This window comes from Lissotriton helveticus, chromosome 3_1 (assembly GCF_964261635.1).
Source record: "Lissotriton helveticus chromosome 3_1, aLisHel1.1, whole genome shotgun sequence".
Classification (NCBI taxonomy): domain Eukaryota; kingdom Metazoa; phylum Chordata; class Amphibia; order Caudata; family Salamandridae; genus Lissotriton; species Lissotriton helveticus.
This window is the reverse complement of record NC_136061.1, coordinates 787,807,353-787,823,908: the sequence shown is the minus strand read 5'-3', so window position 1 is coordinate 787,823,908 and position 16,556 is coordinate 787,807,353. Positions and strand designations below refer to the sequence as shown.

Sequence of the window (16,556 nt, the reverse complement as noted above, 5' to 3'; positions counted from 1 at the left end):
CTTAATTGCTGCGATACTGGATCATGGTATATAAAATGTAAAGATGTGCTACGTTTTAGTGCAGGGTTCTCCAACATATTCTGTACTGAGAGCTACTTATGTTCAATGTAACGCATTAAGATCTACTATTATTATTAGTGTTGTATAATCTCTCCGTTTTTTTTATATGTATAATAGTTCAACCAAGCAAAATATTTCTAAAGTAATAAGCTGAGCTGCACACAGGTGAGCTACTCAGAGATAGCAGGAGAGATACTGGTTGGAGACCCCTGTTCTAGTTATACTTTATCACTGTATATAAAATAAGCGATGCAGACGTATTAGCACATCTGTGCATGTTTTGATGATCAGAGTTGTTGTAACCCCAGAAAGTGATTTTTCTTCAGGGTTAGGCAAGCAGCACAGACAATAATGCTAATAAAATGCAACAGTAAAATGCCTGACTCACTAGAGAGACATTAGTGTAGGATACATAGTGTGCCATAATACAACTACCGAATAGATAACATCCACATTTTGAAACATAGCAAACGCATTTCGAGAATGGCGTTGTCCGAATCTTTACCTTCTCCAGCTGATAAATTCCTTCTTCCACACAACATACTGATGCCACAGTTCTGAGGGCCTGTGGATAGAGACCTCTTAAACTATCCTGTCTACAAATCTTGAAGAGAGCAATAACCCCACCTTCCTACAAAGCAATACAAAAAAAAAGATGTTAGTCAAATATGCATTGTTCATATCCATTCATTCACTATCTGTAAAGCTACAGATCAAACTAAGAAGCATTCCTTACAATTCAGTAATCGGTAGCCCAGAAAAACAGGGATTGTCTCTCTAAATGTGACTGATTAATTCTTCTTAGGTCAGTAAGCAGTCGATGCTCATAATCAGTGACCGAATTGAAGCCTGAGAATATATTTGCATTGTGACAGATAAACAAATCCCATGCAGTGCAAAAATAAACATTTGGTAAGACTCCAAAAATCCTGGTCCATTAATATTAATGAGACAGGATTCTGCTTGCAAATTCTACCGAAATGAAGGGACGGCGGCCTGTGTAGGTCAACACATAACCGTTCCTGCATTACAACTCGATAAAATGCATTTTTATTGCAGCCTCTCGCCATTATAGTACGAAGGCAGAGGCTACTGAAGAACGAGCACTGGCACAACCAACATGTTTCACCTTTGACAGACTTTAGCCAGACTGTCGACTTTCCTAAAGCTTGTTGCGGATGTTTAACAACATCTACAAAAAAAGGCCAAAATCTGTCTTCAGCATTATTTGCGTGTGGATGTATACATATTTCATATGAGTTTTGGCTTTATCTACAGTGCCAAGGTGGTTACAGCTATGTTGAAGTAGGACATTTAAAAACAGAATACCAGCACTTTTAGAGAAAGGGGCTAAAGGTAGGAAATTGTAGCTAAAGGGCCCCCCTACAAACAAGATGAAAAATTAAAATACAGAACAATACAGAATGCAAGAGATCGGAGAGCAACAGAGAAGTGGGGTGTGGAGGGACGAGCGACAGTGAGTAGGGAGGGTAACAATGGAGAAGCCGGTGGAAGGGTGAAGGGATATTTAAACAGAAAAGGCAAGCAGGATGGGGATGGATGGGGAAATCAACAGCTGAACTGGGGACACCGAAAACGCGGGGTACAAAGATATGAAGGAGGAGGTATCACAATGGGGAGATAAGGTGAGAGCAAGGAAACACATGCACTCCCATGGATTGCCGAAAGCAACAAAAAAAAGTCGATCCCAAAATGGAGTGAAGGATGCAAGTCATCCAATAAAAATAACAGTCAATAATATATGCTCAAGGGGTCAGGCAAACCCAAGAAGAGGAAGGAAATGCATTAAATTAGTAGAAAACAAATCTGAAGTGCCATGAAGCCCACGGGCATACGAGCGCTTTAAAAATATATATTAACATAACATAACATAACATTGTGCAGAAAGCTAATCAATGAAAAGCAATGGGCTAACCCAAAACCTACTGAAAGTACTGCTATTGTACACAATGTTTTTTTTTTATAGTAAACAGCTAAAGCGGTCTGTTGGTGGGACCTAAAAATGGTATGATGCAAGGAAGACTTTGGGAATGGTCCCCTGGGCTGCTGTGTGTTCTCCCAATGCGTACAGCCGACAAAGTGAAAGCAACTCCTCACAGACCACTTTTACTTTTGGAATTGATAACACCCTCTTTTGGATTTCGATATCCAATCAATGGTTTGCAACTGCATTGAATTGTGAATCTTTAGGAAGGTGTGACCATACCACCCTCACTTTTCCTAATAGTTTATAATGGGTTGCACTGCGTATATTGTGTCCCATATATACATTTGTGTTTCACAGTATACCTGGTAGCCACCCACCTTATCTAACTGAAGGTGTAGAGCACAACAGTGGCACTGTGAAACCCTCTCTTTCGCAGCTTAAACAGTGGAGGTTTTGATACACATTGTTTATGAGCTGCCTGTTTTGTCTACAGCAAATAAAGGGAAAACCATAACCGAGATCAGGGATGGGAAGCCAATCACAGTAAAAGAGGCCCAAAAGGTGAAATGATGGGAGAAATAGAAGGAAAGAGTGTGAAGGAGTGTAGCTTCAATTGGAGAAGCATGGGGTAGTGACACCAGGCCCAGAGGCCTAAACCTCACACTGAACCCTGTTTATTACTGTACTTTATCACTCAAATAGCTCCGGGGATCAATTTCCTTCCTTGCACTTGGGCTCATAGTACACTGGTTATGCTACGTAGAGTGTGAGTGAGGGGTCTGGAAGGAAAAGTGAAACGAAGAACATATGAAAAGGAGAAAGAAACTGTGACAAGAAGGAAGGGCCAAAAGCATGAAAAGATGTATGAAGGGTGAAAGGACTGATGGGAGAAATGTAAAACAACATTGCATGGGTGAGTGAAAGAATGTCTGGAATGGGGAAGGGCTGGCTGAATAGGTGGATGGATGAATGGAAGTTTGGATGGATGGATGAATGAATAAAAGGAGAGTGAAATGATAGATGAATGAAAAAGAAGAGAATTAAGGATGGGAAAACGATGACGGTATGGCTGGAAGTGTGAGTGGAAGGATTGAAGTATGGGTGGAAGAGTAACAAATGAAATAGTGGATGGACAGAAAGATAAAGGAAGGACAGATGGAAATATGAAAAGATAGATAGGTGGATGGCTGAATGAATGAAAGGTTCAAAGGATGTATAGATAGATGGACAGAAGTTGGCATTAAGGGACCTCATTGTGTGGCTAGGGCATAATGGCCCCCGGTACCCAATGAAATTCGAGGAAGGGATCAAAGTGGGGGCTATTTTATTCGTCTTTCTACTCTCCTGGGGCACACGATCAATGCTAAAAGATTCAATCATGAAGAGATGGCGCGGAGATGCGCTATCTTTCGATTACAAGACTGAGCTTAGAAAATGGAATCATTTCTGATAGGAAGGACCAGTGTTCTTGCTCCTGCTGTTTTCCGTGTATGTTTCGTTAAATGATAGTTAACAAGGCACCGGCGTAAGCAGCACCCTCTAGATTGTTAGTGTCTGTTATCAGCCTGTCATTTTGATTATTATAGCACCAGTACATGTGCAGTATTTAACCTACTGACTTTTAACATTTGCAAATGTCATTTTAATTAAACATGCTGCACAGGACCAAGCCCACAGATGTAGATAATCACCAGTGAGACTCATAAGCGGCATAGCGTTAATAGGTAATCATAGTGTGATGGGTGAAATGGGAATCCGTGTTCATTTGCGTCAGCAGGCATGTCTCTCTTCCACAAACCTCACATATCGGAATTTGTGCAGTAACCTACCGCTTCTATCTTTACACATTCACCAAGTTCACAGCTGTCAATGGTAGCACTTTCAAGGGGCTCACGCTGGTATGTTTGCACTATAGCAGCATAATGCACATCTGGTACAACTTATATGAAAAAGTCTAATGCTGTAAGCAATCTATGTTTTTGCCATGTTCCCTGCATTTCTTGCTGAAGTGTTAACCATCCCAGTAAGGATGACCTGCTAAACAGTCAGGTGTTCAACTTCAACTGACAAATCTAAATCTCCAAATTGCCATACCTGCCAACCCCTGTAATCTATACTACTATTATAAAGGAAGAACTTTGAAGCTTTGAGGCGGGTAAACTCGGGAACCACAGTGCCAATCCACACACCCGATACATCGTTGGAATCCTCAGGGTGTGCAGATGGACATAGGCTATATAAAGTAAAAAAATATGTTATATTTAAAAAATTTACATTATAAAAAAAGTAGTCCCCTCGAAGTAGCGCCGGCCGCGACCTGCGTGCTGACGTCAGGAGCACGGGTAGGAGCGGCGTCCAGGAGCGGCGGACATGGCATGGGGAAGGAGCGGTGACGAGCGGCGAGGAGCGGTGGACTGAGGAGCGGCGGCTGAGGTAAGGCAGCGGGGGTCGGGCAGGCGGGGGACGGGGTGATGTAAGGCTCCAAACTACCACGATCACGCTCATTAGTTTTACCTCAAACACAGCTCAGGAAGTTGAACTGCAGAGCGCCAGCGTTTCAGCTGTAAGGGTCATTAGGTTGACACGGGGGCATTATGTTACCATGCTGGAATCTCGGCACGCCGAGCTCCGTCAAGTGTAAACCCCGCTCAAAGAGACCCCACAGGCGAAAGTGATCCGTCAAGCTCGGAGCCGTGTTTAAATGTGCCCTCTTTTCGTGGTACTTTTCATGTGGACGGGGAAAGCAAACAGCCCGAAGCGCACTGCTGTGAATATCATATGTCGCCTTTTTAAGGCTCCGGGGGACAATGTCGGTGCAGGCGGGGGTCGGGGCAGGCGGGGGTCGAGGCAGGTGGGGGACGGGGCGGGCGGGGACGGGGAAAGCAAGCAGCCCGAAGAAAAGCCAGGAAATCTGGTTCGGTTTATCCCCACTCTAAACACATGGAAATGGTAATTTCCAGGCGAAGGCTGGAGTAATAGCTGCAATACAGTGAGACGGTTTTACATTATAGTGCACTGCTGTGACTATCATATGTCACCTTTTTAAGGCTCCGGGGGACAATGTCGGGGCAGGCGGTGGACGGGGCGGGCGGGGGTCCAAAATTCTGGACAATGTCGGGGCAGGCGGGGGTCGGGGAAGCCTGATTGCTCCCGGACAAGGTCGGGACGGGCTGCTAGTAGTCTATAAGGAAGAAGGACATATCTTTAGCTCCCACAAATATACTATATCATGTGATTGTAGATTATTTGTTTTCCTCTAGAATTAGCCACAGGACAGATTCCTAACGTGAACAATGACTTAACACTTTCAATATAACCTTTTAGATAAAAGTGCCACTAAAACCATTTGCCGCAAAAGAGTAATGTGGACTGAAAAGGCAAGAAGAAATAGCAGCTTTGTATTCCTCAAACCTTTTACTTGTTCTGGGACAAGGGACATACTCTGCCTGTTATCAACAGATGACAATAAAAAGCAATGGACATTTCTGTCTCACATCACACCTCTCACGTTCTCTAGAAGGCTAGATCTACTGACTGCTGCTTCAATGGACTGGTCAGATGCTTCCTCATAGTACTGCGTCAGCTGCTCCTCAAAGGAACCCTAAAAGTTTAAATCCAGTTACTTCATACCATGTATTTGTATTTGTTTACCTCAGCTGAGGTCTCAATCAAATATTTTTTTTTACAATTTTTTTTTTTTCAAAGGACACACCAATAAATAGCCATGAAAACGAGTCAGTAACTTCTATTCAGATGCCGGGGTGCATATGGGTTTCTATAGACTAACTGTTGTATGGTTAATTCCTCTCTTCTTTCTTTGCATCAATATTCTCCCATCTGTCCAGCCTGATTGACTGGAAGAATGTTGTGTGATGTCATGGAATGTTGGTGTGAGGGCTTGGTGAGAGTGTAAGTTGAGGCTGAGCAGAGGGAGACTGCTTCTGGTGGGGCTACTCTACTATCTTACTTCCATCGTATTTACCATCCTTCTACCATCTTTCTACATTTATAATTGAAACTTAATAAAGGAACTACTTGGAACCTACAACTTGTCAGCATTTGGATTTTCATACTACAACACTACCATTGCACCTTTTCTAGTCAGGACAGGCACCTTTTCAGCCTCACTGTATCCAGACTCATTAGGAGGGATTAGTCAATAGATGGCTTATGGCGGATTAGTTTTAATGGACTGAACTGGGAAGGCAATAGGTAGAGTAAGATATCAGGAGAGAGTTCCTCACTGCAGGGTCTGTGTGCCCAGTCTTAGTTATTTGGAGTTTGGGACTCTGGGATTGTTTGTTTTTTACACAAATCTTACCAAGAAAAGATATGCATCACACCGCTGAGAAAATGTCACTGGGAAGTCTAAGATTTAGATTTAGCAATGTCGCAAAACCAATTGCTTGCTGGTCCATCCTACAAAATACCCACCTTGACCCACTCTAATGAGATAGTCTGGCAGGAACAGAAGAGCAGTGTACACCATGCATACTACTGCATGTAATAAGTCATTTATGCTAAAGTGAAGTGGATATGTCTATGCCTATTTTAGAAATTATGACTATGAATTTTATCCAGCAATGCCAACTTAATCTGAAGCAAATAATCCTACACATCTTCTGGGGACCAACGTACCCCAATTGGGTGGGTGGGGATACGAGGACAGGCTGCAAGGTACCCAGTGACTCTGTCCCCCCTCTCCTGTGCTTGCAATGAAGTGGCCTAATATGTTATACCTCCCTTTTCTGGCCGTGAGCATTGTGATGCGGGTCATGTAACTACTGACTCCCAGGCTCTGAGGCCACTTCTGGCACATGTCTGTGGTGTAGTAGAGATAGGAAGAGAGGCCAGAGAATTTTGATGTCAAATCGAGGTTGTGATGCCAAAAATAGAGATATTTAAAAAGCGTACCAAGCTCGGGATCAGCCTTTTCTTCCTTGCACAGGTGCGAGGGCCTGACATTAGCTACAGGAAGCAATAAACTAGCTTCAACCATATCTTCTGTTATGCATGGCTGATTATCTGCATCATGTCATTCCTAAATACAGTGCATCATTGTCCCAATGATCTAGGTAAGCGCTATCACAGTACATTCTGCAGGAAAGTGGGTTAATAATTCAGGCGGATGTGCATCCATCACACGAAATAAGACCACCAACTTTTCGGGTAAAACCAAGTTTCGATAATTTAAACTAGGACTCAACTCTAAGGAAGTTGTAGCAGAGAGCAAACAGGCTTAACTTGGGAAAATGTGTAAAGTATTTAGCAGTAACAAATAAGTCAAAACACAAGGCAATACAAATCCCACTACCAATTTATAAAATTAGAGGAAAAAGAGTAAAATCTAATGAGTAAAATGACATCCAAATGACAAAATGTAAATAAGGGGTACTGAAAAGATGAATTTAGAAAAATTTAAAGCAGCAAAAAGCATGCTTGTAAAGAAGAGAACTAGTCAGAAGTCACTGTTCATGTCGGGACAGGACATAGACGGGATTTTAAGCAGACCGTGATAGAGCATATATAGGATACACCAAGCATGTCATGCCAGTCACAGATTTTAGTCTCTAATTTAACCTCTGAAATCGAAGTGAAAGTTCTCCAGTGGGACTAGGTTGCAGGCTATATCTAGTGAGGACCTCTCGAAGTCAGATAGCTGCTGAATCCATCAATTTAGGCAGCAAGGTCTCCATCAGGGCTAGATCCATATTTCATGGCCACCAAATTCCTTGCATCAGATGGATTTTGTGCACCTTTTTTCTGCTCAAAATTTCTACCTTCAGGCTTAGCCTTTTTTTGGAGCTCAAAATCCTCCAGGGGGCAAGCTTGGAGATGTATTCAATGAAGTCCTCTCAAAATAGGTTACTGTTCCTGCAATGACCAGCTGAAGCTCCAAAGTGCAGCTCCTCCTGGGGATTTTAAAAGCTTCTCAGACCTCAGAGGTGGGGCATGAAGCCGCTCCAGCAGAGGCGTCAAGAAAGGTCCAGTTCATGTCCTGTTGCTACTGGTCAGCTGAGCACTACAGGACACAGACCTCTCACAGCTGGTTATATCCCTGTAGCCACACAGGACATTAGTCAACTGACCCTCTGAGTCCACTGCTTACTCCTTGGTATAAGTGAGAGCAGGTCCAGCCCATCAGATCTTCACACATTTCTCAAACAGGAAGTCTAGTCCTCCTGATGCTTGGATGAGCTGTGGGTCAGGTGCCAGCTTTGTAGGTTTTACTGGCCAGCGGTGGAAGAGACTCCCGGTAACTAACTAATGCGAACAAAGTTCCCAAGGGTAACCTTTACCACTTTGCATACCTACTCTGAACTATCCCACAGTGCACTATTCTGATTCAGATCCAACATGGCAAAACCTTTCTACCCTTAGAGAGAGCTTGTGTGCCAGCCAGGTGTGTGTTCAGTAAACAAGCAGTCCATTCTCTTCAGCTATACCACACTGGTTCCGGGACTAGATCTTCCTCCCACTACTAATTATGCATCTGAAGGTTCAGGAAGACAAAGGAACCTTTTAAAATTCACAGTTCCAAAATATTTATTATAACTCATACTTCACCAATAAACTTGATTACTGGATTATTGATAAACATTAAAAAATAGTGTTTGATTTATGCTAGTAGCTTGTCACAAACCAGAGACAGTGGAGTTACAATTTTATTCTGACATGTTTGTCTTTTTTCTCATAGGATTCCATTAGCCCTTTACAGTGAAAATAGCTTTTGGGGGTAATCACTGTAGGTATATGCTAACATTAAATTCTTGCATGTACCACTGTTAAATGCTAGACCCTTACCTCTGGGCTACAAGTCCTACTTAGGAGATATATTTAAAAATTAAAAGTAAGATTCTATTTTTGACATATTTGCCAGCAGGTTTAAAAGTTACAAGAGTCATGCTACACAGGTAGGCCTGAAATAATGTTTCCTTTGTCAGCCTACTGGATGACACAATATATGTAACAGTCTATGTGTGTCATTTAACTGTTCAATGCCATTGTAATATTTCCTGCTCCATATAATATTATGTTGAAGGAAATATAAGTAGGGCAATTTGTAGTTCGACACTTTTACTGCATTTTAGGGATCAGGGCACATGCACTGATGTGAGGCCAGCATTGCTTCAGTGCGCAGGACTCAAAAACCTGCAATACCAGCCAGCAAAATATGAGGGTGACCATGAAAACAGGGGCACTTTTATTACACCCTCATAACAAAAAAACACCTAAAATAACCAGTGTAAAAATGAGCAATCACAAATTCGATCATTTTAATAATAACTGGCGCACTTTAGTCCCACAATATTACCAAAAAAGTGCTTTGAAAGGGATTTTGCAAAATATTTCTAACAGGAGTGGAAATATGAACATTTAAAGGAAATTCCTCCATAATTATTCTGTTACCCGTTTAAATGCATTTGACACGAAGGAATTTAGAAAGACGCATACAAAGAAGGTGCGTTTAAAGACCTAAGGCCCTTACACCAGACCTAAGGCCCTTACACCAGAAGAGTTTTGTGAAAATCAAATTATTGTTTTGAATGCAAGTGTCTTGCCGTCCGCTGAGTGCGTTAACAGGTTTTAGCTGCCCAGCCTCCATTTGGGAGCTTTGGTCTAAGGCGACTACATCCTGTGCTTGCTGCGTTTTAAATTGTGTCCCTGTTGCCTGCTTTTTTTTGATTCTATGGTGTGCTATTGTGCGCCAGGAAGTTCTTTAGTCATTGTAAAAGTTGTCATATTTATTCTTACTTTTGCTTGTACAGTCTGTTCATGCTGTGCTTGAGATTGTGTGCCTTTTGCCTGCGTTGCCTCGACTCTATGGCATGCTATTTTTGTTTGTTCTATTCCTGCAACAGTTCTCTCATGTAACGTAACTGGTTCTATTGTACAGTGCTCTGACACCTTCGGGTAAAGTCCGCGCTTTATAAAAATGCATTAAATTAAAAAAAATTACAAAAATCTTAATGAGGGGCAGGGCAATCAACTGCTGTAAACATCTGGAATCATGTGGGCAATAAGGCCCCGCCCTCACCCGTAAACTCATCCAGACGCAGTTAAACCAACTGTGCGAGAGTGCTGCCTTTCCACTGCTTCTGACTCTTACTAAATATACAATGCATGGCAGAAGTTACTGCTCGCAATAAGCCTTCAGATTTGCGGAGCCATGGTAGCATTGTGTTACGGATGCTAATTACAATTACTGGACAAGCCTAGTTCATACAATTAATTCTATGAATACCTTCCACAGTTGAATGTTTCAGAGTCGAGTACTGGGTTAAAATAAGAGCAAGGAATATGGATTTTAGGAGAGTTTCACCATAGTCTGTCTTACCCTAACACCACCTCAATGCGTGATGTACAGGCTGCTTGCATTCTTTTCTTCAGTCTCTCTGGGATAAACATTATGTTCATTGTGCTTCTATTAATGGCGGCATCGGAAACACCGCACAGGAGATTACCTTCCAAGACAAACATTAGACTTTATATGGCAGAACAATGTGTGAACAGGTGGCAGCGTGTGTAGTCAAGGTGCACAAACAAAATAGCGCTTTCAAAACATCTCGTTCCATTTCTAGAAAAACAAAAATGGCATGAAGTCAAAATAAAATTATTATAACTGGCTCTGCAAGGTAGAGTTTCTGATCTGTTTTAGATTCATCAACATCAACGCAGTGGAAAAATAGTTATTTACACACCAGGTAGCTTAATAACTCCATAATCGTAGGATATTTTGTTTTCACTTTAAGTTTTGCTTACAACCAGGAGATGTACACGAATACAAAGGTGGTGAAAAATTACAGTTGCCCTGATTATAAAACTGTTTGCTAGGCTGCAGCTTCCTTGTAGTTCTTATTCAGTTGCCAAGAAGTCATCTCTTTGATTTGTAGAGTTGTCTCACGAGTGTTAAGGAGATTTGACTCCTATGCAGTCCTGGAAGCATACATGTTCCCGGTCACGTGTAGATGTGTGTTGTCAATTATGTTACATAGATTTCAAGATATGGAATACTTTTTTTAGCTTCTTCTCCCTACAAGCTTATCAGCTTGAGAAAGGAATTGTTCACCATCAGGTCAGGTATGCCACAGACATAGTAATGTTTTTTAAATGACGATTCTGATATCACAGTTTCTTGTTACCCATATCATGACAAAGATCTCCTGCAGGTTGCCGAAGTTCTAGTAGCGCAGTGGACTGATGCATTCACTCTATTAACCTGTTTTTTAATCTCATAGTTACAGTCTAGAATCTTGTTGGGTCCCCTAAGACATTCATCTCTCAGAGGTTGATAAAATGAATACTATTAAGTTGGATGAAAATGAACATCTGTTACTTCAGCAGCAAGAGACACAGGTGAACGTGTACTTTACAAATGCAGATGTTATACTACAACTACCAGTTACTCTGTTTCATAATGGTGTGTTGGGTCTGATTAGCCCACATTGGTCATGTTTGATGCATTATTTTTTTTTACTTCTGTTCGATGCTGGGTGAAAACGTTATTGGATCATATATATTCTCCTATTGTAAGGATGGTGATGAGGAAAATGGCCATACCAGTGATACTAAAATTACTAACCAGTTACCTTCAATATGCTGAGCCCTAGTCTCCATCATCAAAATGGTGGTTCCCCCTTCTCTCCAATGGGTCTGTCTTCTGCTACTGTGGTACTGCTTGAGTACTACAAATAAGATTTATCAATGAGAGGTCAGCTATTTATGTTCATAAGACACAAAAAGTGTGAAAGCGAAAAACAGGGCTTAGTCTAATGAAGATTACTGGTAAATGGCTTTTGCCATGACCGACTTAGCTACCTTAATGACACTTATCGGTTGTTTTATTCGGTTGCTTAGCTGTACGCTGTGATGACTTTGAAGGAGGCCTAATGGACAACACCTCAGGAATGATTGTGTCACACAGCCTTGTCTTTGGCTGCATATAGTTGTCTGTCAAGATATTGAGTTGTAAAATCTATATTGCATACTGTAACCGCGTAATGCAAGGAGTCATGATTATGCAGACAACAGCCATACAGGTCATTGTGTTTATTTTTCCTGGGACAGAGAACTGCATAGGAGAGCAGGTCTACATTCTTGGCATACACAGCACAAACCTCTTAATCAGTAAGCATGCACTGCTGTACAATGGCGAGGTATCATGTAAGGAAGAAACAATTACACAGAAGAATGCTGCCTTTATTCCACTGATTGGTCAAAACGAAAGGAAAGAAGTGCCCTAGTGTGGACTTTGATGGCAGATCGTCATTTACTCGAATCAAGCATCAAACCGTGCCAAAATTCAGACTTGTATGTCAGACACAAGAATCTATACATTTCACACCAATAATAGACAAAAAAGACATTCAAACCTACTCACCCCCAGGATAGTCTCATTGGTATGGGGTTCGGGGGAGGAATAAAATGGAACATTAAGTTCAAGGTCTTGCCCCTTTGAGGTCTGGGTCCAAACTGGAATGGCATGGTGAGCAAAAAAAGTATGGATTTAGGCTCAGATCTCGGTACTGGGGGAATGTATGCCATTGTTCTGCATTCTGTCCATCAATTGTTCTTTTTGCATTTGTCAACCGGAGTGGGACCGGTAGACCCAGATGTGGATCCCTTGCTCTCCATGCCGCTGGAGTCAAGCTATCTTGGCTGATGACGGGTGAAACCCTGAAACCGGTCCTAGGATGCTTGCGTCCAGTCCAGGGAGGACGTGGCCCTGCAGTTCGGGTTGGACTGTTCCCATTGGGTGCAGGGTCAAGACTGATTTGCATATGGCTAGGTCCAAACTGAAATGGCATGGTGAACAAAAAAAACATTGGATTTAGGCCCAGATCTCTGTTCTTGAGGGAATGTATGACATTGTTCTGCATTCTGTCCATCAATTGTTCTTTTTGCATTTGTTACTCCAAGTGGGACGGGTATGCCCAGAAGTGGGTCTCGTGCTCTCCATGCCACTGGAGTCAAGCTATCCTCGCTGATGAGGAGTAAAACTCAGAAACTGGTCCTAGGATGCTTGTTTCCAGTCGAGGGAGGACCTGACCTGGCAGATCAGGCTGGACTGTTCCTATTTGGTGCAGGGTCAAGACTGATTTGCATATGGCTGGGTCCAAACTGGAATAGCATGGTGAGCAAAAAAACGATGGATTTAGGCCCAGAACTCTGTACTAGGGGTATGTATGACATTGTTCTGCATTCTGTCCATCAATTGTTCTTTTTTGCAGGTGTCCAGATGTCTTGCATGAGGGAAATGGTGATCACTAAGTGTGGTGTGCATGTCATGTCCTGACTGGCTTGGTGTTTCTATCTACATCTGGTATCTAGCTTTGTGGTATTTTTGTGAAATGCCAAACTTGCTTTATTGGAGCCAATTGCCATGGACCTGTTTGTGGTGCAACTATCCATCTGTGGAATCAATCAAAGTATTTCTTGGGCATATATTTATTTTTGGATTAACAGAGACCCCACCTGTGACCTGTTCTTCGATAGGTATGAGTGTGGGTCACAGGGCCTGTCTGACCACTTATGTCTGACTCGGAGTTGATGAAGAGGTCAACTTGGGTAAATCCAACAGCAATGTTCACTAAAACTGCTAACAATTATATGGTAGTCACAGTGTCATTTTTATCTACATTCTCAATAGCTAGTGTACAGTTGTCATGGCATACATTGGTATCGTTTTTACAGATATTGACAACAGTTATGCGTTCCTAGATCATGACATACATTGACATCACTTTTACTGGTAACAACATTGTCCTATGTACTTGGATTATGGCATTCATTTACATTGCTAGCGCCTGTATCATCACTGTTGTGCAGGCATGGATTATGACATATTTTGTCACTGTATTCATGAGCATTGACATTGTCATATGGACACAGGTTGTAGCATATGTTGGCAATGCATTTATCTGTGTTGTCAGGCCTGCACACAACTTGGTACTCATTGACATCGTATTTACCCATTCCACAGAAAAGAGCACAAACTTTTTACCACTGGTTAGCAGGGGGAAAAGTGCACTTAGTCCTAATGACAGCAAAAAGAGGTTCAGCTGCAGAAAGCAAGAGATCTGGAGGACACCTTGAAATAAAGGCCAAGTCCAACAACCAGACAATAGGGGGAAAATAATAGAATTGTTTGAACAATTATAAATCTCTTAATTCCCAGATAATAATCTAAAACCATGTTTTTAGAAGTGCCCTCTCATCAGTGAGAATTGTGTTGGTATTACATTCCTAGTGAGCTCATCATTTGCAAATGGAAAACAATGCACAGCTCTACCCTGTAGCACGCCTCACACAGCTCGCTGAAAGCACCGACCACAAGACTGAGCGGATAGCGCTTCCCTTTCGACAGCTATAAAGTAGCAGAATTGACTTGTACGTGTAAGTGGAGCAATTTGTCATTTAAAGTGACATAAAATCACTTGGTATGATTTACTGCCTAAGTTATTAGGGAGCCTCCTATGTACTCAAAGCTTAAAGACTGCGGTCTGTGATTTATGGTCGCATGGAGGGAAGGTCCAGGTGAATGGAAACGAATAGGCCTTCTGTTAAAAGGTGCTTTCTATGCAAACTTCTGTGAAGGGTCAAATGACGCTGAGGCTGTCACCCATATTAGCATGTATTACTGTATGAGTCACAGCCACGGATTTGGACACAATCCATTGAATAACTGCATGCCTTCTTCTGGAAAAACTCCTTTTTACTCATCCAAAAGCCTCCTCCTATTGCTAAGACCTGAAAAAAAAAATCTTTCACTCTTTTATCCCTCCACTATCTTTTTCAATCGAAATTAACAGACTAACATGTTCACTTCTCAAATTCCATATTAAACTATACAAATATACTACCCAAATAACTGAATAACATATCCACTACTCAAATTACTTCATATTTTTTTACTATACTAATTTTCAACAGTAATCCTTTATGGGTTCCGGAGTGCCGTGCTACTAGCCAGAAAAGCGATTCAACACCCATTAGGGGTAACAAGTGCTATATGAATGCAAATCTTTCTTCCCCTTTTATCCCTCCACTATCCTTCTCACTCCATGTAAGTGACTAATATCCACCACTGAAATTACTTTTTATTTCACCATACTAATTCACCACTAATCCTTTGTAGGCGTCCTAAATAGGGTGCGTCAACAAGCGCTACATAAATACAAACATAAATACAAATATTTGTCCTCCTCTATCCTTTTGCTATCATTCCAAAGCCAAATAACTGACTAAGCTATCCACCACTTAAAATGTACTTGCATGTTTCACTATACTAATTCAACACTTATCCTCTATGGGTCCCGGAGGAGCGTGCTACCCGCCGAAAAAGCGCTTCAACGCCTCGTCAGGGGTAGTAAGCGCTATATAAATGCAATTACAATACAAGTCATCCTCATCGTTGCCCATGCTGCCGCTAACATATGCAGCAATATGGCATCCTACCTGTTGCCAGGGCAGCAGGTTTTGGATGAAATGAGCCTCGCCATAAATAAGTACACTCAACTTCAATTCTGCATGAGTGCTGTGTTTACAAAGTAGGTGGACTCCATTTTCGATCCTGGGAGCTCGAGCCAAGTTCTGATGTCCATTTCATTTTTAGGATTCATGAGCCTATTGCATGAAATTGATATATATTTTTCTATAAATAAGAGAGCCTCCTTGCCCCAACTTCAGAGCAGGGGGGTTGTATTTCAATAGACGTGGGAACTCATGGATGAGAGAACAGTGTATTAGTAACTCTGTATGTCTCGAAAATCTCCATTGAAGGTTTTTATCTGTATAGGAAAGAAAATGATAGGAATGTTTGCATTCATACCTTCATTAGTCTAGTTTCTCGCCCCCTCCTCCAACAGAAACTCATATTTAGCCGAAGTTAATTATTGTTACATAATACAATGAAAGCCTGCGACTCTACAGAGATGGGTTCTCCTTCTAAATGACAGTGGGCATCATATCTAGTAACATGGGATTCTGTGAAAGTCTGATCAAATGTCCTAAGGTCCAGTTAGTTAAAAGAGGAGGTCAATCCTTAACTTATTTATCAGAAAACACCACACTGCAGACGAAACCAAATTCCGCTAGCAGTTAAAAGCATGACTGTTAGACCTGTCAGCCTTGGGGTGGTCTTCCCCCAACTCTTTTGCCTTCACCCACCTATTTTTGCTGATCTTGTTCTTGGTGGCCTATGGAATCTGCGCACTTTACCACCACTAACAAGTGCTAGAGTGCTTGTGCTCTCTCCTTTGAACATAATAGAATTGACTTACACCCAATTGGAATATTTAATTTACTTGTAAGTCCCTAGTAAAGTGGTAGTACATGTACCCGGCACCTGTGAATGAAATGCTATAAGCAGGTCTGCATCACACACTGTGCCATCCACATAAGTAGCCCTTTAAACATTGCAGCTTCGGTGTGTGCAGTTTTAAATTGCCACCTGGCAAAATGAACCTTTTGCCAGGCAGCAATATTCCTTTTTAATACATATTACCAGGCTAAACTGGTAATCCTCATTCTTACACAACAAATCCCA

The 16,556-nt window shown here is 41.8% G+C and overlaps 1 protein-coding gene across 1 annotated transcript in view; it reads right to left on the bottom strand.

Moving 5' to 3' along the window:
* The window catches only part of INSC (INSC spindle orientation adaptor protein), a 1,419,009-nt gene that overhangs the window by 440,462 nt on the left and 961,991 nt on the right, over positions 1–16,556 (bottom strand). The window contains exon 8 of the mRNA XM_078681025.1: positions 566–691. Coding sequence (XP_078537151.1) covers positions 566–691 — 126 coding nt within the window. The remainder of the gene's footprint in view (positions 1–565; positions 692–16,556) is intronic.